Source organism: Rattus rattus, chromosome X, assembly GCF_011064425.1.
Source record: "Rattus rattus isolate New Zealand chromosome X, Rrattus_CSIRO_v1, whole genome shotgun sequence".
Lineage (NCBI taxonomy): Eukaryota > Metazoa > Chordata > Mammalia > Rodentia > Muridae > Rattus > Rattus rattus.
This window is the reverse complement of record NC_046172.1, coordinates 31,991,591-32,018,403: the sequence shown is the minus strand read 5'-3', so window position 1 is coordinate 32,018,403 and position 26,813 is coordinate 31,991,591. Positions and strand designations below refer to the sequence as shown.

The 26,813-nt window shown below is 39.4% G+C and overlaps 1 protein-coding gene across 1 annotated transcript in view; it reads left to right on the top strand.

The window, feature by feature from the left end:
* Ppef1 (protein phosphatase with EF-hand domain 1) overlaps window positions 1-26,813 on the top strand; it is a 94,280-nt gene that overhangs the window by 52,474 nt on the left and 14,993 nt on the right. The window contains 4 exon segments of the mRNA XM_032889576.1: window positions 1,920-1,966; window positions 20,671-20,837; window positions 23,894-23,930; window positions 25,008-25,157. Of these exon segments, the coding sequence (XP_032745467.1) occupies window positions 1,920-1,966; window positions 20,671-20,837; window positions 23,894-23,930; window positions 25,008-25,157 (401 nt within the window).

Genomic DNA, 26,813 nt, shown 5'->3' with positions numbered 1-26,813 from the left:
TAGAATTCTACAATATGAGAACTGAAAAATCCTTACTGAGATGTTCTGGTCCTTTTAATAAGAGCTAAGGTTTTATTTTTTTTTCCTGCATGCTAAGGATCAAACCCAGGGGCTTGCCCCTACTATGCCAGCACTCTATTATTGAACTATATTCAAAGCCCCCATATCTTCCTCTTATGGATAAAATAGAGGTTCAGAGAAAAATACATAATGTTGCTAATGCATTTCTACATGGTACGCTGTACCCTGGCTTACTCAGCCAGACAATAATAGGGTTGCATTAAAAATGAGGTCTTCTATATTTCAGATTAGGGTGGATGCCATCTTTGCACTTGTCTGTACAGAATAGACAAATTCATTCAAGGTACCCTACATTTGGGACATTTATTTCCAGATATTTTTCTCCACATAGCCCCTTTGGTAAAGAGAAAAGCCAATATGCTAAAGCAATATTTTAGCATGCCAGCTATTCTAATCTTTCATATTCACACTTTTTGTACATGTGGTAATGGAAGTCGTGGTGGTCGTGATGGTGGTGGTGGTGTGTGTGTGAAGGTGTCTGCATGCATGTAGAGACAAGATCAGTGATGGATGTCTTTCTCCATTGCTGTCCACTTTACTTTGTGAGACAGGGTCTCTCACTAAACTTAGAGCTCACTGATTGGCAAGGATGGACGCCAGTGATCCTGTCTCTGTTGCCTTCAGCATTGAGGGTACAGATGGGGATCAGTGGATCTTGTTTTTTACATGGTTGATAAAGATCTGAGCAAAGGTTTTCTTGAATAGCAAACACTTTAATTACTGAATCATCTCCATGGCTAGTATACTTATATTTTTAATAGGTAAATCACTCTGAAGAAAATTAAGAAAGCAAACTAATTGGCAAGATATATTAAATATTTATTTTTTAATTTTTGGGGTGATCCATTTAAGTATCCACTAACATCAATATGCCCTTTATCTTATTTTTAATATTCTGGCAATTTTATAAAAAGTGTTAGTGATATAGGATTTGTTATTTCTAATGTAATTTATTTTGTTTATGGGATTCAAGATAAACTGAGAAAAAAATATTCTTAAATTAAATTATATGGTAATTAAGTTGAATACAGATTTTGAGCAGAATAAAAGATAAACATTTTACCTAAAAATATTTATCCAAATAGAAATTTTGAATATTCATATGGTCATTTATTTTTTCATTAATGAGTCTTATATTTAATAGCTTTCGTTAGTTGACTTTTGGTTTTTTTCCTCATAACCATCTCATCAAAAAGTATCTCAACTATCTTGTTATGATTTTAAACCTTAAAATTAGAAGTAAAATAAAGCAAACCCAACAAATGAATGGCTTTGGATTTAGTGATTAAATGCATGAATTGAATGCCTAGTTGCCTAGATACTATGGTAGGTCCTTGGAGAGTCAATGCTTCCTGGGATAGCTATTTTTGCTGCTCTCCTGGGCATTAAGATGTAGACACTCAGAGGAAATGTCTTGAGATGAGAGGATGTTAGGTTTGAATTCTAGCTCACATTTTGGTGGCAGGGTGATTGCATATGTTTTTTAATTATTCTGAGTCTCATTTGAAATAGAAGAATGAAAACAATGCTACTCAATGAGTGGTTGTAAAGGATTGAAGAAAAAAATTAAATGTAAAATTCTTAGTATAGAGCTTAACTCACAATAAATAAATGCCTAGATCAAACGCTTCCAGTTGCTGTACCCACCCCTTGTGTACCATGGGAGGGAAAGAAAGAGTCCGGGGAAGCAAAATGCATTTTGAATTAGTATCGTGAACATAAAGTGGAAATCCTAAGCACATGAGCATACTTAGGGTACTTGAGATTTAAAATTCTATAACAAAATAAGCATTGCATCTTGGTTCCTACTGACTACTGAGTTTTCATTTATGTTTCAGGTGATTTGCATGGGAAACTGGATGATCTTATGTTAATTTTCTATAAGGTAAATGCTTGTTTTCCTAACTATTTGTGCTTTTGTTGGGTGAGGGCAGTCCTAGGGCAGATAACAGTATTAGTTTTGTACACATCTATACACACAAATATAAATGTGATATGACAGTTTTTTATCTTAGAAGCTCAATGATTTATAGAAACACATCTTTTATTTTCCAGCACATCTCATAAGAATTGTTTTTTTAATGTAATTAGATTCTTTGTTCAACACAGGCTATCTGTATATCAGTTAGAATGTGTGCACGCCTGTCTTCATTACGTCATAAAGGTTGAGATGGCACAGCATGAAGAGGAATGTGGTCTGTTTTATTTTGCTTGGAAATTAATGTGTTCTATAATGAGTTTTCCCTTTTATCACACGCTAATTGGTGTGAAAGGAGATTGCTTTAATAAGCGTCTACCTTGCTCTAGCAGCTCAGAGCTCAGCTACTCTGCCAGTGCTTCATCTTTTGCACAAAACAGCATGGCTGGCACGGACTTGATCTGTGTCTCTTTGACTGGATTCATTTTTCTCTCTGAGCCAACAGTTGCTACGTGAATGTTTGCTTCTAGAAGGATGACATCTAGAAAAGTGATTCTGGGGTCCTCGTGCTGTCATTTAACACTGGTCTTCTACACGTCTCTTTTTGATTAATGTATTTATTGTCCATCTATCAAACATACTCATGACTAGCAAAAATTAACCACAATTTGTTTTCCAGCTTCAATATTATCTTGGGCTTCCATTCCATACATTGTCTTATGGATTAAGTGATATAATTATCCAAGAACATTTTTAATTTTTACTACTTACTCTATTTTTATGTAAAAAGTTTTCTCATGATATTCTTCCTCCCCCTATTTCTTCAAGATCCTTTCCATGTCTCTAGCAACACATCTTCAAGTGCTCATGTTCTTTCTCTCTCTGTCTCTCTCTTTCTCTGTCTCTCTGTCTCTCTGTCTCTGTCTCTCTGTCTGTCTCTGTCTGTCTCTATCTGTCTCTGTCTCTGTCTGTCTCTGTCTCTGTCTGTCTGTCTGTCTCTCTCTCTCTCATTCAAAAGCATTTTAAGGATCTACATTATGACAGAAATGTAAGGTTTTGCTTCATTTATCCGTAATGGCAACTTGGAAGAAAATGGGATGGGCCAAGTTAGAAGGAAGTCATTTTGGAGGAGATTTGAATGACACTTCAAGCAGCCTAACCAAGGTCCAGAGCTAGGGAATGTGTTCGGAGGAAGTTGGAAGCTCCCTAGGCAGTTGGTTGGTATAGGAATTCCAGACATGCCTTACTGGTAGGGAGCTGAGGGAGTTAGTAAAGAGAACTTCTATATACAGCCATAGGAGTCAAGCTAGAGAAGGAAGAGAAGACAGTATGGGAAGAATTGGAGGATTGAAGGATTAGAACGTACACTAGGGTCAGGGAGTAGCTGGCAATATGAGAGTCTGAGATAGAATCCGGAAGGTAAACTACAAGGATGAGTAAAAGAGTATCAGCAACAGGGAGTGCAAATACAAGGAAAATGTATGTGTTGGATGAGTTGACCCTTGGACCTAGAGCTAAGGAGCTGAGAAAGACATTTTGTCAGATGTCCTGGGTCTGAAAGGAGGAAGGCCAAGTGTCAGACCTTCCACTACCCTGTCCCTGAAGTGTTTATTCTTGCAGGAATAGATTCCTTTCTTCCAGAGTAGTGACACAGGAGTCAGGGGTCACCAGCATCCTCACAGGAGGTCTACATTTGTGGAGAGAATTCTTTCTGGATGAGGTTAAGTAGAGGGAGTTTACTTATCACGACATGGGGATTCCTCTGGCCAAGTTGGAAAGGCGTGGGAGAAGAAGGGTGGAATGCTTAAATGAAGTCTCAAGTTGTCCAATGAGATATATTTGTACAGCTTACCACACTGAATGTTCAAAATTCCAGTCCTGCCACTGGTGACAGGTAGCATCTGAGGATGGAATATGGACAGTAGTACCAAAACAATCTGGTAAGTCTTTACCTAGAGACTGTGGAAAACACTTGAAAAGGAAAATGGCTGAAAAAGTTAAATGGGGACGGTGGTCACTACACTCCAAGCGATTTGGAAACAAAACCTTTTTAAGGAGGAGCTAAAGATACTAAGGTATGATCAGAGATTGAGTCCTGGAGTAGAGGGATCAGGACAGAGTATTCTGACACAGTTCTTTAATTGCACTGGCAAAGTGACATGGAACATATAAAACTGGAAGGTGCTAATGTAAAGACTGAACAGGAGGAGGTGGGCGGTAGGAAGCATCATAAAAAGAACTAAAGGTGAAAATAGAGCATTGAATGGAAACTAGAAACATCTCAAGAGTTCTCCAGTGACGTTATTCAGGGCCCTGCAGTAAAGAGAAGGAAGCTACCCTGGCAGGGGCTGGGGTAGAAGGAAGTGTATGAGTGCAATGGCTTAGATTTGACCACATTCAAGGTGAGAAAGTACACACATGCAGATTGGGCATGGAAAAAACCATTCACATCACTTGCATGACTTAATGGGGGGGGTCGAGGGAAGGACCATTGAAGATGACAAGATTTCACTTTGAGAAACTGTACAACATGAGGGTTACATTAATAAAGTTGTATTTTTTGGCTGCTGAGTGACTTAGGTACCTTCAGGGACAAACTCCTGTATTAATGCATTTTAAGTGTCCTTTCCTTTTCTGGAAACTAAAACCTTTGTGGACAGGGAAGCCTACAGATGCCTCCTTCTAGCTATTTAATATAATACAGTGAAATATGTCCCCCAAATGTCCTTATCCACCATTTTAACTTTAAATGCATGCTTTATGACCCCTGGGCTGAGCATGCTCAAAAATGTGTCTACTGTCTTACCGTCTTAAGGTGGACATGCTCAGATATGTGCTTCCTGATTGAGTGTTCCCAGGAACACGCCCACCCTTAAAGAGCTTTCCTATGTAAAACCTGTATGCTACTTTCATTGGTAGAAAATGCTGCTTGGGGAACAAAACAACTCTGGTGTTCCCTTACCTACTGCCAGGGGAAAAAAAGACTTTCCTCACTTTCATTTCTTGCCATGCTTCTTTTGGTTTCATGATTATGAGTGGCTGTGTGAGATGATAGGTTTTCTGGGGTTGCTTTCTCGGTCTTTGTATGCATCCTGTAACACCATGTTATATATCTGCAACGCATACAACCTTTGTACTTTAAAAGGAAAACAAGAATAACTATGATAAGACAGTGAAGGTAGGTCATGAATATCATTAGTATTTTCAGCAATGACACAAGAAAAAAATGCTGAAACTACACCACACCAAACACACTCACATGCACACACACACACACACACACACACACACACACACACACACACACACACACACAGAGACACACACACAGACACACACAGGATCTTGCTATATAACCCAGGCTCTGCCCTCAAGTCCAGGCTTTCCTAATACCCAGGATATTTCTCCTTTATTATCCTCCCTAGGGCTGAGGTTAGAAGTATGACTCACAATGCCCAGCTTGCACCAGCACCAGCACCAGCACCAGCACCAGCACCAGCACCAGCACCAGCACCACACTGAGACAGGATCTCATTATGTTGCACTGTTTGGCTTGGAACTCACTATGTAGACTAGGCTTGTCATGCACTTACAGCCATCCATGCCCCTGCCTCTGTCTCCTTAGTGCGATAACTAAAATCACGTGCCACCATGCCAGGCCTCACATTATTTTAAAGGAATTTGTACTAACTGAATTTTTGTTTAGTAATTCAGTTATTTATCTACTTTACATCTTGATCACAGCTTCTCCTCCCTCTGCTCCTCCCAGTCCCTCCCTCTCACTTTACCTCTCCTCCTCCTCTTCTCCTCAGAAAGAGGGAGGACTCCCAGGCATACCAACCTGCCTTGGCGCATCTTCTATTAAGGCTGGACGAGGCAGTCCACTTAGGGGAAAGGGATCTAAAGGCAGGCAATGGAGTCAGAGACAGCCCTGCTCCTGGTTTAGGAGTCCCACATGAAGACCGAGAAGCACAACTGTTACATATATGCAGAGGGCCTACCTCCATCCCATGCGTGCCCTTTGATCGGCACTTCAGACTCTGTGTCAGCACGGTCCAGATCAGTTGGTTTGGTTGGTTTTCTTATCGTGTCCTTGACTTTTCTGCCTCTTCCGATCTCTGCTTCCCGTCTTCCACACGATTCCCCTAACTCTGCCTAATGTTTGGTTGTGAGTCTCTGCCTCAGTTTCCATCAGGTACTGGGTGAAGGCTTTCTGATAACAGTTATGCTAGGCTACTGTCTACAAGTATAGCAGAATATCATTAATAGTGTCAGGGGTGAGCTCCCTCTCATGGTATGGGTATTAGGCTGGGCCAATTATTTGTTGGCCCTTCCCTCAAAGTTTGCTCCGTCTTTTACCCCTGCATATCTTACAGACAGGACAAGGTTTTGTGGCTGGGTTAGACTTCATTGGAAGTCTTGTCTTGTTACACGAAATGTTCAGTTTAGGTTCCATATCCCTCCTTGCTAGGAGTCTTAGCGAGGGTCACCCTCAGAGATTCCTGGGAGTTTCCGTTGTCCTAGGATTTTAGCTCGGCTTAAAGATTCTCCTTCCATCCTCCACAATCCACTTGTTTCTCCCAATACTCCCTCCCCTCACCCCATCTCTCTGTTTCCATCCCCACACCCTCTCCTATCTGGTCCCCTCCCTCCATCCGCCCCTCATGTCTAATCTATTGCCCCTTCTCAGTGATATTTAAAGGTCCTCCCTTAGGCCCTCCTTGTTACTTATCTTCTTTGGGTCTGTAGTTTGTAACATGATTATGTTGTACTTTATGACTAATACACACTTAGAAGTGAGTATATACCATATTTGTCTTTCTGGGTCTGGGTTACAACATTCAGGACGATCTCTTCCTGTTTCCCCCATTTACCTGCTAATTTCATGATGTCATTGTTTTGAATGACCCAGTAATACCCCCATTGTGTAAATTCTCTTTATCCAGTTTTTGGTTGAGGGGTATCTAGGTTGTTTTTGGCTATTATGATTAAAGCTGCTATGAACATAGTTGAGCAAATGCCCTTGTGGTCTGGTGGAGCGTCTTTTGGGTATATGTCCAGAAATAGTATAGCTGGCTCCTTAGATAGAACGATTCCCAATTTTCTGAGAAACCACCAGATTGATTTCCAGAGTGGTTGCACACGCTTGCACTCCTACCAGCAGTGGAGGAGTGTTCTCCTTGCTCCGCATCCTCACCAGCACGGGCTGTCGCTTGAGCTTGTATGTAACTATTCTGACTGATATAAGATGGACTCTCAGAGTTGTTTTGATTTCCATTTCTCTTGTGACTAAGGGTTTTGAGCATTTCTAAGTGCTTCTCACACATTTAAGATTCCTCTGTTGAGAATGCTCTGTTTAGCTCTGCACTCCATTTTGAACTGGGGTATTTAGTTTGTTGATGTCTAATTTTTTGAGTTCTTTATATATTTTGGATATCAGCCCTCTGTCGGGTATAGGTTTGGTGAGGATATTTTCCCAATTTGTAGGCTGCCATTTAATCCCATTGACAGTGTCCTTTGCCTAACAGAAGCTTTTCTGTTTTATGGGGACCCATTTATTAATTGTTGATCTTAGTGTCTGAACCTGTGTTATTCTGCTCAGGATGTTGTTTCTTGTACCAATACCTTCAAGGCTATTCCCCACTTTTTCTTCTATTAGATTTAGTGTATCTGGTTTAATGTTGAAGTTTTTAATTTACTTGGACTTGTGTTTTATGCAGACTGATAAATATGAATCTGTCTGTATTCTTGTACACACAGACATCTAATTAGACCAGCAACATTTGTTGAAGATTCTTTCTTTTTTTCCATTGTGTAATTTGGACTTCTTCATAAAAAAACAAGTTTCCATAGGTGTGTAGATTTACTTCTTGGTCTTCTATTTGATTCCATTGATCAACCTCTCTGTTTTAATGCCAGTTCCATGCAGTTGTTTTTATTACTATCGCTCTATAGTTCACCCTGAAATCAGGGATGGTGATACCTCATGAAGTTCTTTTATTATACAGGATTGTTTTAGCTATCCTAGGATTTTTGCTTTTTCATATGAAGGTGAGTATTATTCTTTCAAGGTCTGTAAAGAATTGTGTTGCAATTTTTATGGGAATTGCATTAAATCAGTAAATTGCCTTTGGTAAGATGACTATTTTCACTATGATAATCCTACTGGTCCTCGAGCATGGGAGATCTTTGTATCTTCTAAAATCTTCAATTTCTTTCTTCAAAGATCTGAAATTGTCAGATGGGTCTTTTACTTGCTTGGCTAGAGTTATTCCAAGATGTTTTATATTATTTGTGGGTATTGTGAAGGCTGTTATTTCTTTGATTTCTTTCTCATTCTGTTTATTATTTGTATATTGGAGCACTAATTTCTTTTTGAGTTAATTTTGTATCCACCTAATTTACTGAAGGTGTTTGTCAGCTGTAGAAGTTCTCTGGTAGAGGAGTCCCCATTCCAACTCAGCCCCCAACACTGAGCATCTCCCTCACAATTCCATCCCAGACCCCATAATAACAGGAGGGGCCTAGGAGCCTCCCTTCTCTCTTTGAATACCATCAATAAAAGTCGCTGCACCCTCAAAAAAAAAAGTTCTCTGGTAGAGTTTTGGGGGTCACTTACATATACTATCATATCATATGCAAATACAATACTTTGACTTCTTCCTTTTCAATTTGTATCCCTTTGACCACTTTATTGCTGTACCTCAACCTTCAAGTACTATATTAAATAGACATAGAGCAAGTGGACAGCCTTGTCTTGTCCTTAATTTTTGTGGAATTCATTTAATTTTCTTCCCATTTAATTTGATGTTGGCTCTCAGTCTGCTTTATATCTACTTTATTGTATTTAGATATGTGCCTTATATCCCTGAACTCTCCAAGACTATATCTTGAATGGGTATTGAATTTTGTCAAAGGCTTTTTCAGCATCTAATGAGATGATCATGTGGGTTTTTTTTTTGTTCCAGTTTCTTTATGTGGTGGATTACATTAATGGATTTTCTTATGTTGAACCATCCCTGCATCCCTGGGATGAAACCTACTTGATTATGGTGGATGATGTTTTTGTTGTGTTCTTGGATTTGGTTTGTGAGTATTTTATTGAATATTTTTGCATCAATGTTCATAGGGGAAATTGGTTCTTTCTTTGAGTCTTTGTGTGGTTTATCAGGATGACTATGGCCTTGCAAAATGAATTTAGCAATGTTCTTTCTGTTTGTATTTTGTAGAATAACTTGAGAAGTATTAGTATTAGCTCTTCTTTGAAAATGTACTAGAATTTTCCACTAAACCATCTGTTCCTAGACTTTTCTTGGTTGGGAAGCTTTAATGACAACCTCTATTTCCTTAGATTGTTATAGGTCTATTTAGATTGTTTTCCTGATCTTGATTTATTTAGTTTAAATTTCCCATTTTTGTGGAGTACATGCTTATGAAGTAAGATTTAATGATTCCTAGAATTTCTTTGGTATCTGTTGTTATGTCCTCCATTTTCATTTCTGATTTTTTAAAATTAGGATATTCTCTCTGTGTGCCTTTTAGTTTGGCTAAGGGTATGTCTTGTTGATTTTCTCAAAGAACCACCTCTTGGTTTTGTTGATTTTTCATATCATTCTCTTTGTTTCTAGTTGGTTGATTTTAGCCCTGAATTTGATTATTTCCTACCTCGTATTGCTCTTGAGTATGTTTGCTTCTATTTGGTCTAAAGCTTTGAGGTGAGCTGTCACATTGCTAGTCTGAGATCTCTCAGACTTCTTTATGAAGGCACTCCTTAGTGCTATTTACTTTCCTCTTAGCACTGCTTTCATTGTTTGGGTATGTTGTGCCTTCATTTTCATTAAACTCTTAGAAGGTCTTAAATTGAATTAATATTCTGTTCTCAATCAATGCAGCAGCTCACTGAGTCCCAGCCCAGTGCAGGTCAGTGATTCACTTCAGCTCAAGGACAAGAGCTATGAGTTGAGTCATGTTGGTAGGAACCTTGATCTTCAAAGCTTGTTTAGAGCTAGCTTAGTAGTCATAGTTTGTTTAATTATTATGGTTTAATGGAAACAAAATTTGAATTTTGGGGGAGCAGTTTGGCCAACTGTATCTTGTTGGAAATTAAAAAAAAAATTAAAGCTAGATATGCCCAACACTTATGTCTTTTTTCCATTAATTAATTTATTTATTCACTTCACGTCCTGATTAAAGCTCCCTATCCCTCCTCTCCTCCAAGTCCCACCCTTATGAATCCCACCACACCCTGGGACATCTAGTCCCAGCATGACTAAGCACCTCCTCTCCCACTGAGGCCCAACCAGGCTGTCCAGGTAGGGAAAGGGGATCCAATAGTAGGCAACAGAGTCAGAGATAGTCTCTGTTCCCATTGTTAGGGAACCCACACAAAGACCAAGCTGCCCATCTGCTATAAATGTGAGGGAGCATGGCTAGGTCCAGACCCTGCACACTCTTTGGTTGGTGCTTCAGTTTCTGTGAGTCCCAGTGGTCCCAGGCTAGTTGACTCTGTTTTCTGTAAGTCTTCTTTTGGAGTCCTGGACCCCTCTGGGCTCTTCAATTCTATCCCCAGTATTTATGTCCTAACTACAGCTAATATTTTCTTCTCCCTCAACCTTAAAACAACCAGAAGCTTTTCCTTCACAAAAATTTCTTATTCACCTCTCAGTTGGCATTTTGTTATATACTTTCTTTCTCATCGGTTCCTCTTTATAATATGAGCAGGACTGTATGCTCAAGCTTGGCCCAGGTCAACCACATCTGAGAGGCAGTACCATCACTGATATTCCTAACTGTTTTACTTGTCTTTTCCAAATGGTAGGTTTGACTCAGGACTTGTTTTACAGTACAGGGAATTGAACCTAGGGCTTCCCACGTGTTAGGCAGGCACCCCACCTTTGAGCTATATCCTCAATCCTTTGTTTCGTTTTGTATAAGAACTTTGAGACAGGGTCTTAATAAAATGCTCAGGTAAGCAGTAGACATGCTCCAGAGCCCAGGTATTCATGGAACTTGTGATCCTCAGCTTCATCCCCTTGAGTAGTGGTATTACAGGGTGAAGTATTATAACTGATCATACCCAAAATGACTCTTTCGGCTAATTTGTTCACTTAGTAAGCTTTTATTTGGTCTCTGTGTCCTAAAGCATGTAAAAACTAGAGCAACCTACAAAGATCTACTATGGGGATCATTCATTCCATATATATTTAATGTCATCTATGAATGAGATAATATGCTAAAACTTAGCAGTATGATATGACTAAGAGGAAATTATTGCCCTGACAGATACAGTTTACTGGGAAGTTTGATTGATAAAAAGTTTGATTTTTGTGCTGGGATCAGTTCCTAGCACAGGGATGAAAGTAGGTAACACAATGAAGAAAAGATACTTGAGAAAAGATGTATTATGATTGGGATTTGGAGTTTTAAGGGAACTTACTGGTGGGACACCAATTACATTGAAGACTTTATGGATGGAGAGGCTAGGCTTTGTGTCTCAGACAAGATCTTGTTATGAAACCAAGTTTGAACTCCAACTTGCAGCAGTTTTCCCTCAACTTCCCAAATGCTAGCATTCCAGGTACGTGGCATCATGCCTGATTTCATCACCATTATTATTATCATCATTATTATTATTTTATCATGAGACAGGCTCACTACATAGCCAAGACTAGCCTTGAACTCAAGATCTTTATCCTTTCAGATTCTTGGTACTCTTGAGATTTCAAAAATGACTACTGTGCCTAGGTTAGGGGACGGTAGTTTTGACAAACCTTTTAAGGATATTTGATACTTTAATAAGGGCCCGAATTGTGAAGGACCATGTTGAAGGGCGAGGCAGATTCTGTTACATAGTTCCCTGTGATAGACTGCAATAAATTTGAGGTTTCAGAGCCATGGTTGCTTTTGAGGAATTGTTGTTAGTTTTTTTGTTTGTTTAGTATTTGGCCATCCTTAATTTTTGTCATTTAGTAGATTAACTATGATATACTTTCAGCCCACTCAACCCCATCTGGCTTGGGAATTTTTTTCCCCTCTAGGTACCACACTCTTAACCACAACAGACCTTTGCTAAAAGGGCACCTCCACTTTATATGTCTTCAAATGTAATTTTATCATCAAGTGAAGCAATTTACATATCATTAGTTAGGTCGTGTTTTTAGATTTTATTTTCTGAAAAGGTTACCTCTAATCAGCTACTTTTGCTTAATTGGAGTGACCAATTTGAAATACTTCATTTAGAGCCTCAGCCTTGCCAACATTACAAGACATTTTTCTTCATTGATTGGAAAGCCTGAAATTGTAGATGGAGTATTAGTGAATGAGTTTGTTAAACTGGCACTGAGAGTGGTGCTCCTGCAGCTGAAAAGGAGTTGGTCATGGACGCAAAGCAGCTAATTAACTTGTAAGCCTGTGGGTATCATCCTGATGCTGTCCCCTGGGATCTGTGCTGTCTCATTTTCCTTTTCTTCCTTCCTTCCCCTCATTGCCCCACCTAAGCCCATGCCCATAACTTTCCCACGGTGAAGATAATCTAATCCTGCATTCCACATCACTGGGATACTTCATGCTGCCACTGGGATACAGTTGTTTCTTTTTTTGAGGAGAGTACGTCTTCAAAACAGAGGCTGTAAAAATGAAAGTTGTGACATATTGGAATTGAAGTCCAGACGTTATTGTTTGATATTCCTTGGGAAATGTCCAGAGATGTTGAAATAAATTTCAGATGTCTATTATAAATGCTTCAATAGGAACTAGGTGAGAATATAGGGAAATGTCTCACATTTGTGTGTGTCTGGTCAATTATGTTATGCACTTTTGTTTTAAATCCCTTGCAGATCATCAGAGTGCTTTTCAGAATTGTCGTTACCCTGCATTTTCTGTAATTTTTGGCTTAATATCCATGCCATCAATGAAGTGTTGCTTATTAACTGCAGTGTAAAGCTGAGTTTGCCAGAGCTGAGTGAAGAATTTTTACTTTTTTGAAAGGAACTGAGAGAGATCTCAGTAGCAGGACCCTAAAGAGCCTAGAGACTCATGTCACGGGAGACTTACTTGCCTTATTATTTAAAGACTAAAATGTGTTCTAACTTAGATTATGCAAAATAATTTGACTAATCCTAAACCGGCAAGCCAGATATATATCCAAATAAGTCTTGCCTGGCTTTGAAGTCATAGCCTTCAAAGACTTAACACTAAGAAGAGGTCAGTATACACTTAAGATTTCTTTTCGTTTTAGATTGTGGGGGTGGGCTGAGGGAGTGGCTGTATGTCTGCATATGTCTGTGTGTGGTGCATGCATGCACGCCTGCATGAGCACTCCTGCTGGCATATATGGAGGCTAGAGGTTGACAGTAGTGTCTGTCTTTATTACCTTCCACATGGTAGTTTGAGACGAGGTCTTACAAAGTGTCTTATACTTACTATTTTAGTGTCTCTGTCTCCTAGTGTTCAGTCTGGTGGTGGCACACCCTTACCTCGACATCAATCTTTAATGGGTGTTTGGGAATTTAAACTCAGAACCTCATGCTTGCCTAACAACTACCTTACTCATGGAACCTTCTCCTCAGCCCTCATGTAAAACATGAATCTTTAATTTTTTTTCTTGGATTCACTGCTTACCAAGACTCCAGCTGTTAATTTCTAAGAATTTTAATTCATGGAACAAAAATTTTTCTAATCATATTTTACTATTTATTTTAAATCTTATTGGATTTTGATATAAGAAAAATGTCCTATGAGATATTTTTCAGTTTGAATGTATTAAAGATTTCTTGTAGACCAAGTATAAAGTTAATTTTTTTCAAAGTTGGCCTAGACATCTGAAAAATTAATGATATTGTATTTATAAAAATTTCCTTATATCTATTATTTATATTGAAGTATAAATATATAAAATCTATAGAGAGATACATTCATACACGTAAAATAAAATAAATCTGTAAATCTTTTTAAAGTGTGGAAAGAGATGACTTACTCATGTGGCATGAGGTAGAGCATCTCATTTCCTTCCTAAACTCATAGGCCTCTCCACATGACTAGCTGAACATTTTTAAAGCAATAATCAACATGGATATTCACTACCTTTGCAGTTTTATTTATTGTTTTAATATTTATTTATTTATTTAATGCATAGGAGCACACTGCAACTGTCTTCAGACACACCAGAAGAGGGCACAATTTCAGATGGTTGTGAGCCACCACGTGGTTGCTGGGAGTTGAACTCAGGACCTCTGGAAGAGCAGTCAGTGCTCTTAACCACTGAGCCATCTCTCTAGTCCCACCTTTGTAGTTTTAAACAATTTATTCTTATACTTGGGATTAGAATATGAAGCAAATAACTCTTCTTTGGATATTGATTACAAGTTCATAAAATGTATATTCTTTATGAAGTGCTTTTTTAGCATGTTATAATGAAATGGTCTGATGCTGTTAAATGTCTTAAATTTTTCCTGTTGTGAGGGATCATACCCAAGCCTTCTCCATACTAGGCAAGTATTCTTCCACCAGGGGATATCACTAGTATCCTCTCTTTTTGAGACAGTGTCATGCGATGTTGCTCAGGATGGCTTTGAACTTGCTCTGTAGCCAGAGTTAGCCTAAAACTTGTGCTCCTTCTGCTTCTACCTCCCCAGTACAATGATTATAGATTATACAACACCCAGTTGACATTGTAAATTCCACTTTGTTTCCTATTTCCAGCTTTGTCCTATCTGTTGTATTTATGTTTTCAATCACTTCTACTCTATAAATCTTTTTTAAGGAATAATATTTATATGAATTTTTGTTTTAATATATCTTTCATATTTTAATGTAAAAGTTTAGCTCATTTACATGTTTGAATTCTTCTATTCTTCTTTACTATTTATTTTGCTTTTTTTCTTTGCTTAGTGATTTTCTTTCTTTTTCCCCCATTAATTTATTTATTCACTTTACATCCCAATCACAGCCCCCCCCGCTTCCAATCCCCCTCACAGCTCCCCTCTTCCCCCTCCCCTTCTCTTTTGAGAAGGAGACCCCTAATCTAAGCTCCATCCCCTCTGAGTCTAGCCCCACCCACTTTGGATCTAGTCCAGTCCACTCTGAGACTACTTGCCCCTACTTCCTAGTCTAGACATGCCCCCTTGAGTCATCAAGTCACTGCAAAACTAGGCAAATCATCTTCTACTGAGGGCGGACAATGCAGCTCAGTTAGGGATACAGGATCCACAAGCAGACAACAGTATGGAATAGCCCCCTCTTAGTTGTTGGGGTACATGCATGAAGACCATGGGGCATGGGATGTGTGTGTGTAGCCAGCTAGATCCAACCCATATATTCTCTTTGGCTGGTGATTTAGTCTCTGGAAGCCTCCAAGGGTCCAGGTTAGTTGACTCTGTTGGTCTTATTGTGAAGTCCATATCTACTCCTGGGCCCTTGATCCTTCCTCCTACTCTTCCACAACACTCCCCAACCTCCATCTAACTTTTGACTATGGGTCTCTGCATCAGTTTTAGTTAGCTGCTGGTGGAGAGTCTCAAAGGATAGTTATGCAAGTCTCCTGTCTGCAAACATAACAGTATCATTAGTAGTGTCAGGGAAGTCCAGACAAGAACTCAAACAGTACAGGAACCTGGAGGCAGGAGCTGATGCAGAGAACATAGAGGGGTACTGCTTACTGGCTTGTTCCTCATGGCTTGTTCAACCTGCTTTCTTATAGAACATTGGACCACCAGCCCAGGGGTGGAACCACCTGCAATGGGCTAGGTCCTCCCCTACTGATCACTAAGAAAATACCCTACAGGCTTGCCTATAGTCCAATCTTATGGAGGCATTTTCTCTCATCTCTTATGACATAAATCTAACGAGCATACCACGATTCCCTTTCATTCAGTAAATCATCGATTTCTTATGCTACCTACCTACCTACTTACTTACTTACTTACTTAGTAGGCCAGATCTAATGTTATATAGTTTAGGCCATCTTTGAATTCTCTATGTTACTGAGGATGACTTTGAACATCTGATTCTCCTGTTTCCATGTCTCAAGGGCTGAAATTTCAGGTGACTGCCATCATGCTCAGTGTTACGTAGTGCTGAGGTTTCATGCACCGTAAGTTAGCAGTCTACCCTCCCAGCCCTACTTTTTAGACCAGGAACTTCATTAATTTCTGTATATTTGATCTAAATAATATATTGCATTTGTAATTTTAAACAATTTCCTCTCTGTTTCTGGAATTCTTGCTTAGTACTTAATGCAATCTTGACAATTTCATATTGATTTATATTTAGTAATATATTTGGAGGCTAACTGTTCACAATTGGAGTCTTTCCTTGTAGTTGTTCCTTGGCTTAACATTTGAATTGTTACTGTTGTAAGTTGGCTGGAATATTTTGTTGGGTGCTTTCCTTTGTGAAGCATATGTATGCACATTGAACCCAGTGGCTTTGTATTGTCTGCTTGTTGTTCCTTGCATCTGAAACTGTATTGCATATACGTGTGTGCATGCTCATTGCTTTTATGCTACTAAACAGCTACATATTTTTCTAGTGTGAAGAACTTTTGAACCCTTCCATGTCTGCAATATTTTCCTGCTATTCTTAGATATTAATGATGTTTTTGTCGATATAGAATTCTCGTCTCATAGTCCCCTTTTCTCTTTAATTTATAGATTTTATCCTACCATCTTCTGCCTTTCTCTACTTCAGATGATAAGTATACCAGGCTGATTGTTCCCCCCCCCCTCTTGTTGGCACATTCTAAAACCTTTAACAGGCAATGGAATTTCTCCTCTGTTATGCTTCTCAATCATGAGCTCTTTCAAATGTCAAACTGGAAATTCATTTTAAAAAATGTATTTTGGTGCTAGAGAGGTGGCTCAGAGGTTAAGAGCATTGAATGATCTTCCAGAGGTCCTGAGTTCAATTCCCAGCAACAACAATGTAGCTCACAACCATCTGTAATGGGATCTGATGCCCTCTTGTGGTGTGTCTGAGATGCTGTTGAACCATGCGCACTTGAAGGCTAGAGATATCAGACCCCCCCAAATCTAGAGTTGTAAGTAGTTATGAGCCACCAGATGTGGGTGCTGGGACCAGGATTTGGATCCTCTGAAACAGCGGTACTTATTCTTTTAATTGCCTTTATTGAAAACAACTTTTTCACACAATATATTCTTATAGTTTCCCCTCCCTCATCCCTAGATCCTCCCTAGCTCCTAACCCATCCAACTCTGTGCCTTTTCTCTATCTCTTTAGAAAACAAACATGAAAAGAAAAAGGAAACTAGAATAAAACAAAAGAAAAAGCATGAGAAACATACACATACAGAAAGCACACACATACAAACACACACATACATAAAGAACGTACACAGAAAAACAAAAAAAAATCATAAAAGCACAAAATCAGAAACCATAATATACAAGCAAAAGAAAAAACAATAGGTAAAAATTGCCCTAACAAAGCAACATGAGACAAAATATGTCTAGAAAAATCACTGAGTTTGTTTTGTACTGGCCATCTACTGCTGGGCCTGGGAGGGGCTACACTTACGTGTAGTTTATACCCAGTGTCTTAGTGGAGTTTCTACTGCTGTGACAAAACACCATGACCAAAGCAAGTTGGGGAGAAAAGGGATTTATTTGGCTTATATTTCCAGATCATAGTCCATCACTGGGGAAAGTCTGGACAGAAACACAAGCAGGGCTAGAACCTGGAAGCAGGAGCTGATGCGGAGGCCATGGGGAAGTGCTGCTAACTGGCTTACTCTCCATCATTTGCTCAACCTGCTTTTTTATAGAACCCAGGATCACCAGCCCAGGGCTGGCAGCATGAACTGACCCTTCCTCATTGATCACTAATTTCGAAAATACCTTGCAATTGGATCTCATGGAGGAATTTCCTCAAGGGACACTTTATCTCTCTGATGACTCTAACTTGTGTCAACTTGATACACAAAAACAGACAGTATGCCAGTGACACTCCATTGGAAAAATGAATTTTCCTTTGCACAGAGGTTGCTGTAACTTCTTGGCTATGGATGGGACTGTCCACTTCCCATCTCAGTGTTAGAATGCCATGTAGCTTGGACATGTACAGACCTTGTGCATGCTGCCACAGACTATGTGAGTTCATATGTGCTTTGGCCCCATTACGTTGGTTGTGTTTTCTTGGTGTCCTCCATCCTCTCTGACTCTTATAATACTTCTGCCTCTTCTTCTGCAGGGTTCCCTGAGCCCTAGGGGAGGGATTTGATGAAGACATCCCCTTTAGCAGAGTGTTCCAAGGTCTCACTCTCAGCACGCTGTCTAATTACTGGTCTCTATTATTCAGCACTTGTTTTTAACTGCTGAGCCATCTCTCCACCCCTCCCCATGATTTTTAAAAACTTTTTATTCTTTATACATTTCTTATAATTTTCTTCTGAAACAATTGCCCTTTGTTCTTTGACTTTTGTTACATGTAATCAGTTCCCACTTTCTTTTTCCTAAGAAGATCCACCACTCCATAAACCAAGCCAGTACTGCCCTCTTCTGTGAGGCAATCATCCCTTAGTCGTGGGTTCCTTCTTTGCCTTCAGGCTTAGTCCTTCCATGTCCTTGCCTCAGGACTCTCTGCTGCTAATTCCTTAGCTCTTTTAGAGCCTGTACATCTTCTTTGAGTCTGCCAGTCCTCTCAGCTATTTATTCCAAGCATCTCAAGGCTGGGAAAAGAAAGATTATAAGAGGCACAGAATCCTCCTCTGTCTTGAAGGTTTTAATGACTATAGTTTATATTTTTGTAACATTTTACAGATAAGCCCTGTTGAGAAACTGTAATGTAATCTTTTTTTTTTTTTTCGGAGCTGGGGATCAAACCCAGGGCCTTGCGCTTCCTAGGCAAGCGCTCTACCACTGAGCAAATCCCAACCCTTTTTTGATCTTTTTTTTTTTTTGCCCCGGTTTGGGGACCAACCCAGGGCCTTGCGCTTCCTAGGCAAGCTCTACCACTGAGCTAAATCCCCAACCCACTGTAATGTAATCTTAAAATTAGAAATAACATGCAGGTTGTGATGGAATGAATCTATTTGTGTTGATGGTTTGCATGGAATTTTATGTACATATAATGCTCAGTTCCCAAATATTGCATGGTAATTAGCAACGGTGACATTCCCACTTTGCAGATGGAAAAAAGGTTAAATAAAGTCATATGTTATAACCTCTATTGTTTTAAAACTTTTATACTGAAATATATGATTTAAAATGCTGACTTTAAAGGGGTAAGTTTTTGTTACATAGTTACAAGTCTAACAAAAGAATTTGAAAATAGTTTGAAACATTTAAATAATTGGGATATGTATATTCTTCCCTGAAGATAAACATTTCAGACAGAAAGTCTATATTTTGACATGACTTTTCTCTTTGTAAAACATTTAAGAACATTTGACTTTATCTTGCTGTGAAATAGAAATGCACTTGGCTAATAATTCCTTATCAAGTGTGACACTGAGGAATGTAACCATGTCATAGGTACTTGTTTTGTCTTAGAGTTTTGTAATAAAGGACCGAACAAGTTCATAACTATTTTAAAAACCACACTTTTCCCTGGTCTCACTTTCTTTTCATACAAGTACTGCTTTTTTATAAGTATCCTCTTAACAATAAATAAACACTCAAAGTAATGCTCAAAATAACTGATATATGACATGGTCCAGTCATCAATCAGTCAGAATATATAGTAGGTAGAGTTACCATGTGTGATTATATCTGCCTACTGGTATATCAGTTCTATCCCAGTCTTATCTATAGCACTGTCCCCTTGTGTGAGTTCTTACATGTCCATTATCATAGGTGACCTGAAAAGGGATATATTGTCATTCTGCAAGTTGAGAGAATGAAGTTTAGTATAGGACCTTGGAATGAAAATGTTTGGGCTGTAAGAGAACATGGGGATAACCTATGGCTCCTTCCACATATGTAGCAAAGGATGGCCTTGTCAGGTATCAATGGGAGGAGAGGCCCTAGGTCCTGTAAGGCTCGATGCCCCAGTGTAGGGGAATGTCAGGACGTGGGAAGGAGTTGTTGGTTGGGTGGGTGAGGGAGGGAGCACTCTCATAAAAGCAGCGAGGTGGGGGGGTGAGATAGTGGGTTTTCTGGAGGGGAAACCCGGAAATGGGATAACATTTAAAATGTAAATAAAAATGCAATAAAAAAAGAAACTTAATTTAAAAAATGCTTGGGCTGTTAGGTTAGTATTTTTTATTTGTGTGGTGATCTCCCTGTTTTTGGAGACAAAGGCAGCATGAGACTGGGTACTTTTTTGGTAGTTACATCATGTGTTTTTTTTCTTATTGTATTTTTTTCTTATTGTATTGTTTTCATACAATATATTCTGATCATAGTTTCCCTGCTCCCAAGAAGGAATCTACTTTCGGTGAGACAAGTCCTAGCTTCCTTCAGAGAAAATTCATGGTACCCTGTGATGAGTAGAATAAACAAGCCCCATGCCCCTTGAAATCTCCATGTTGTAGGCTCATTCTTTGGTTCCAGGTCCCTTGCAATTATGAGCCCTAGAAGAAGCTCAAGCCAGTGCGCAGATTCATCCCAGTGGAAAAATGAATTGGCCTCTTTTCTGTTTCAGCAGGAACAAACATGTAACCTTACTTTAAAAGGATATTCTTTTACCCACTTGCTTTCTTCCCTCTCCTTCCACAGAACGGCCTGCCTTCAGAGAAGAATCCGTATGTGTTTAATGGTGATTTTGTAGATCGAGGAAACAATTCCATGGAGATCCTAATGATCCTGCTTGTTAGTTTTCTTGTCTACCCCACTGACCTGCACCTCAATAGAGGGAACCATGAAGACTTTATGATGAACCTGAGGTAATGTGGAGTTCAGACTTTCCCTTTTATTCCCACTCTGAGATTGCTGCTGCATTGAGTTTACAGTGGACAGGTGTAGGTGAAGCCATATAGAAGGAGAGATAAGATAAGTCACATGGAAAAGCTCCAAGTCCTCACCCTTGTTCGTTAACCCCAGTCTTTTAGTTAAGTTTCAGCTGCTTCAAAGCTCTCCTCTGACTATTTCCAGTCGTGTGTTTCCTCTTCCTCTTTATTATTTTCTGTTGTGCCTACACTTCGCATTCCAAATTGCATACTGGGTAGGCATGTTAGGTCAGGTTTGTAGGTACGGAGGGTTGTATGAAGTAGACTTAGATGGGAGCTTCTGTTGCTTCTCTTGGCTTGCTACAAATTCTGTCTCAATGTCTTACATTGGTATGTGTATTTTCTGGTAATTGCTTCTACCATGGTTGTTCATAAACATTTTCAAGAACAGCTGCAACATAGTATTTGAACTATGTGACTCACTAGAGATTTGAGGGATAATGACTGATTAAATGGTTTAAGAATTCTGCCTGAAAGGCACAGTAGGTAATAAATGTTCCCTTCTTTCTTTTTCTTTTCTTTTTATGGAAAAGAGAGTTCAGTTTGTTCTAGAAAATAGAGGTTATGTAATGTCTCATGCTTTGGGTCCGAAGCTTTTGGGTGCTGTATGAAAGCTCAGCGGATCACTTTTGTCTTCTGAGCAGACTCAAGTCCAGAGTTTCAGTTTTAATTCTCCAGGTATAAAAGCAAAATGCAAACAAAACAAGACCTCTGAAGAACAAAATTCTGCGAGTATTATCAGAAACCTATTGCTGGGTTCCGGAAGAAGGAAGGCTGCGCAAGTGATGGAAAGCAAGCAGTAAACAGTGCTCTTCCGTATCCTGCATCCAGGTTTCTGATTCCCTACATGATGGACTGTGATTGGAGCATGGAAACTGAAAACAAAACCTCTCCAAGTTGCCTTTGGTCATGGTGCTTTATTACAACACTAGAGAGTTATAAAGCGAGCAAGTAAAACAGTGCTTGATATTGTCGGAAATGTAAAAGATGGTCGAATGTTGTAAAGGAATATGGGCATGTATCTAAGGATAAGAATATCATTGAAGAAAGAGGGGCAAAAATGGATACAAGGAGGTCAATTCAGAAAAAAACTGAAGAAATGGTAGCTTCCCATTTAGACTAACACGATGGACATTGGAAAGGGCAAAAATAAGAGTTAAGAAGACTTTGGGCAATAACAATTTAGGGCTCAGTAACTTGATATGGAGGCCTTGAAAGAGGGATTAATCAAGGATGGGCAGGCTTGAGTTGAAAGGCTTAACAGCATCATTCTGAAAGGGAATGGATTTAGTCTGGAATAGGTTTATTTGATGTATCATTCAGTATCAGTCCAGAGATAGATATGAAGTGTAACCTGGAGTGTCACTCTATAGTATTGACGCTAGATAGTAATTGAAACCATGGCTGGACAGGGGTTAGAGTACTAAGGAAGAAGGTGAAGGCAAGGGATGGCCTAGGACAGAACCTGGAAGAATTCTAATAATGATGTTTATGTGGAAGAAGAAACCTTGTGAGGTTATAAAATACCCTGAAAGTTTACTGTCACTAAATGGATGGGAGGAAGTTTTCTAAAAGCATGGTTCAGCCAATTATATTTAGTGTTTCAGAGAAGTCCAGAAAGGTAAGGATGCTGTCTTACTTATCTATTGCTGTGATGAGACAGCATGACTAAGACAACTTACAGGAGGACATTTAATTAGGAGCTTGTTTACAGTTTCAGACAGTGAGTCTATGACAATGTGGTGGGAAGCATGGTGGCAAGCCAGCCGCCATGGTGCTGGAGCAGTAGCTGAGAAATTATAGCTTATCCACAAGTAGCAGACAGGCAGGCAGGAAAGGAAGGAGGGAAAGAGGGAGGGAGAGAGAGAAGGGGGGCGGACAGAGACAGAGACAGAGAGGCACACAGAGAGAAACAGAGACAGAAACAGAAACACAGAGACATGCACAGAAAAAGAGACAGAGACACAGAGAGACAAAAAGAATTGGCCTGGCTTTGTCTTTTAAAGCCTCAAAACCAACCCCCACTGACACACCTTCTCCAACAAGGCTACAGTCCTAGTCCTTCCTAAACAGTGCACATCCTGAGAAGCAACCATTCAAATCTATGAGCCTGTGGAGATCATTGTCATTCAAAGCACCATAGATGATAGATGTGATACCAGTGTGATACCTGTGAGGAGCACAGGGAGGGATTTATCTTGAAAAGTACTGTGTCATCCTGGAGAAACCTGACATGATGTGATTTGTGTGGCAATAAGGGGAATGTGCTTTTGTCCCTATTTTACCTGTTGGAGACGAAGAGTACATGTGGTGGTGCGTGCCTTTAATCCCAGCACTCAGGAGTCAGGAGCAAGCAGATTCAAGGACTGCCTGGTATCAAGTGCCAGTCATGGCAGGCCTACATGAAAAGGCTATTCAATATTATCCTAAAACATGAAAATGTAATTGAAAAATCTCCCTTAGATTTTTGTTATCCGGGCTTTAAAATTCCTGATATATTCTATTTAAACCTTTAATACCAATCATTGTATCACCGTTCCATGTCAGAGAAGGCTTGGAGACCCAGCTTATCTTAGATGCTTTGCTTTGTCCATTTTCACTCCTTTCCTTTGACCTGCTCATTCATTTTGAGTGATTAGATGTCTTAGCAATGTTACCTACATGAAAAGTCTTCTCCATACAGCTTCCTCTAACCATCAGGACATATGTCTCGAAATACTTGTAGCCTTCATATAGCCCCTGGTACACATTTGTTCACTTGTATTACAGTTCCAAAAAGTATCTACTTTCTTGCCCCACCTATACTCTAGGCTTCTTGAGAGTCGAGATGGTGCTATTAGTTGCTTTTGTTCTTTCTCCCAATACTCTGGAAAGACTCTGCTAAGTATTTCAAATGAAGTCTATGCTTTCTTGAGTTCCTACCATTTGCTCATCGTGAGACATCAATGGATTTCCTTTTTGTAATAATTAATGGTTTAAAATCTACTTTTCAGGTATGGCTTCACAAAAGAAATCTTACAGAAATACAAGGTAAGACTCATACTAGTTTTGCTGGGAAAAATCAGAGCCAATGAAGACCAGATTGTTGCTTTAGGAAGGGTGATGGGCCGATTAGTTAGAATTTGTGCCAATAAAATAATAAGCACAGCAGGAACCCCTCGCCATGATAGAATCGTAGATTTTCTTTTTCACCATGACCGTTGGATCGGTTTCAGCATAGATATGAACGTATTGCATTGTTTCAAAGGTACCCACCCAGGGATTTTACTCAGATATAGTGCAACAGAAACACAGAAATGTTCACTATGAAGGAGGGAGTTTTAGCTATCCACATGCAGGAGGCATAGTTTGCCCCATTAGGTTTAGCACACAAGGAATTATCAGAGTCAGACAGAGAGAGGCAGGTAGAGTCAGAAGAAAACCCAGAGACCAACTCTTTATGGGTTTTCACAGGAAAGAAAGGACAAAGCCCCTTAATGAATTGAAACTTGAGTAGTTAGAAGAGTGGCAGCCAGCCCTGCAGCACAGGGTTATCATTAGTTGTCTTTGTCTAGCTCTGGGTTGATTAGCACAACAGGGTGGCGACCCTGAATTAGAGGTCAAGAAAAGAATTCCTTGGAGGTTTGGGGGTGGGCTGGAGAGATTGCTTAGTTTTTAGGACACTCACTGCTCTTTTAGAGTACCTGGGTTCAAATCCTAGCACATCTGGCTCACAACTGTCTGTAACTCCAAAATATGGCATTCTCAATAGACACACATGCAGGCACGATACCAGTCCATGTAAAATGAAGTTAAATACATTTAAAAATTAAAAAAAAAAACTTCCTGGGAAGTGTGGAATCTGAAATGGTTGGTTTACACATGAAATCAACCATTTAAGATCTCGCAAATTAGCAATGAGAGAGGGAGTCTTCTCTGTGAATAAGGCCCCAGGATATCAAAATATTGAAAATACAGAATGAAAAAAATTCCCATGCTAAGTACTTGCTAGTTGGTTGATGACTTCCTTCGGTTGGCATGAAAACTTGCTTTTTCTGTATATATTGAGCCGATTCATGTAACGGGACCTATCAGGAAAATAAAACTCACTAAAGCTCTTGCTTACAGCTACATGGGAAAAAAATCTTACAAGTCTTGGAAGAACTCTATACCTGGCTCCCAATTGGTACAATTATTGACAATGAAATCCTGGTCATACATGGTGGGATATCAGAATCCACGGACTTGAGTATACTCCAGCAACTACAGAGAAATAAAGTAAGAAGCAATGTGTGCCTGAATCTTGTCTCAGAGATTTATAATGGAATGTGCTTCTTTTCATTTGTCATTTTAAATAGATATGTGCTTTGGTGGTTGTTGTAGCTGAGAAAATCAGTGAAAGTCTCCAGAGAAGCTATGGTTGACGGCATGACAACTAGGTGGTTCCTCTATATACAGTACATTAAACAAAAAGAAGCCATGTTGCAAGTGGGGAAATGGGGAGACATTAATATATCAGATACTTTCTGAAAGTGACGTTTTTAGAGGGGAAGTTAAAATGAATTCACTTACATTTGTGGTAAAAGAAACACAATATAGCACTGTCATCTTTTGTAAATGTAAAGCCACTTACCACTGAATGCATTCCCACTGTGCTACTGCTACTGCTGGGACCACCACCCAGTCACAGAACTTCCTTCACTACTGTTCATTCCCATAGAACAGTAACTGTCCCCTCTTTTAGTTCTGATGACCAACATTCTGCATAGGAACTGTAGAATCATGTAGAAATTTGTAATTTGTTAAATGTCTCTTTATTTCAACTGAGCACAGTGACTATCTTCAGATTATTTTAACTCTAAACAACCATATTAATTACAACTCAGCCAGGACAAGGACCTGTATGGTGCCTGTCAAGATTTCATACCTACTAAAGGGTTCCTTGAATGTACACAACTAGAGCCATCTTCCTCCTTTACCAGAATTAAACTAAAGCCCCAAGTCTAGAAGTAAATGAGGTTCCAGATGGGCATGAGAACCAGTAGCAGCTATAGGACAGATGATGGTGTATGGTCCAAGTGGGAGACTTGAGCTCTGTCTTTAAAGACCAATAGTCAATATCCAATTCATCATGGAAGGTGATATTTGACCTGATAGAGGCAGAAATGTGATCTCAGTTGCACTTGGAGTTTGGGAGCCTCCGTACATGTGAATGATAACATCATCTCATGACCCTTTCTCTTTCTCCTTACTCAACATCTAAGCTTCATCAGGTTCCCTTTCTGAACTCTCAAGCTCTTTATACATATCTTCCGTAAGCTACCAAATTTAGGTAAAGAATGCTGATGCTATTTTTGTATGACATTCTTGTGCTTCTCCAATCCCTGGCAAAACCCCAGTACCTGGGATGTAATAAGTATTTCTTACTTGTTGAATAAAAATTTAAGAGCAAAGCAGGGCAAAATAGAAGTGGATAGGAACTTTCTTAGAATCCCTCTCCCTAGTCTATGGTGATACCCAGAGAGGGGCAGTATCTACATTGAGCGAGGGCCCAAGATGTCAGATATCAAAAATAAAAAATAAAAAGCTTTAGGTGAAACTAACCCAATGGTGACCATTCTAGATTCCTTAAAGACGTTTAGTAAGGTGAGCAAAGTAGAGGTAAACACCAAGAAAGAAGATTCTGCAAGGGAGAGGCTCTGGTTTGGTAGTCTTCAAATTCCCAATCAGTATAGAGACGGATGGTTAGTAGGACTTCCAAGAAAAAATGGCAGTGTGGTGCCTTATGGGAGTGTAGGGAAAGTATTCCAATCATAGATAGCTTTGAAATCTGCAGATCTACATGTTCCTAAGGAACCTTGCCTAATGCGCTAATCAGAAATGAATTATGTGAATTTAAGCCTTAGAAGATCCTCCCAGAATATTCTCCTCTGC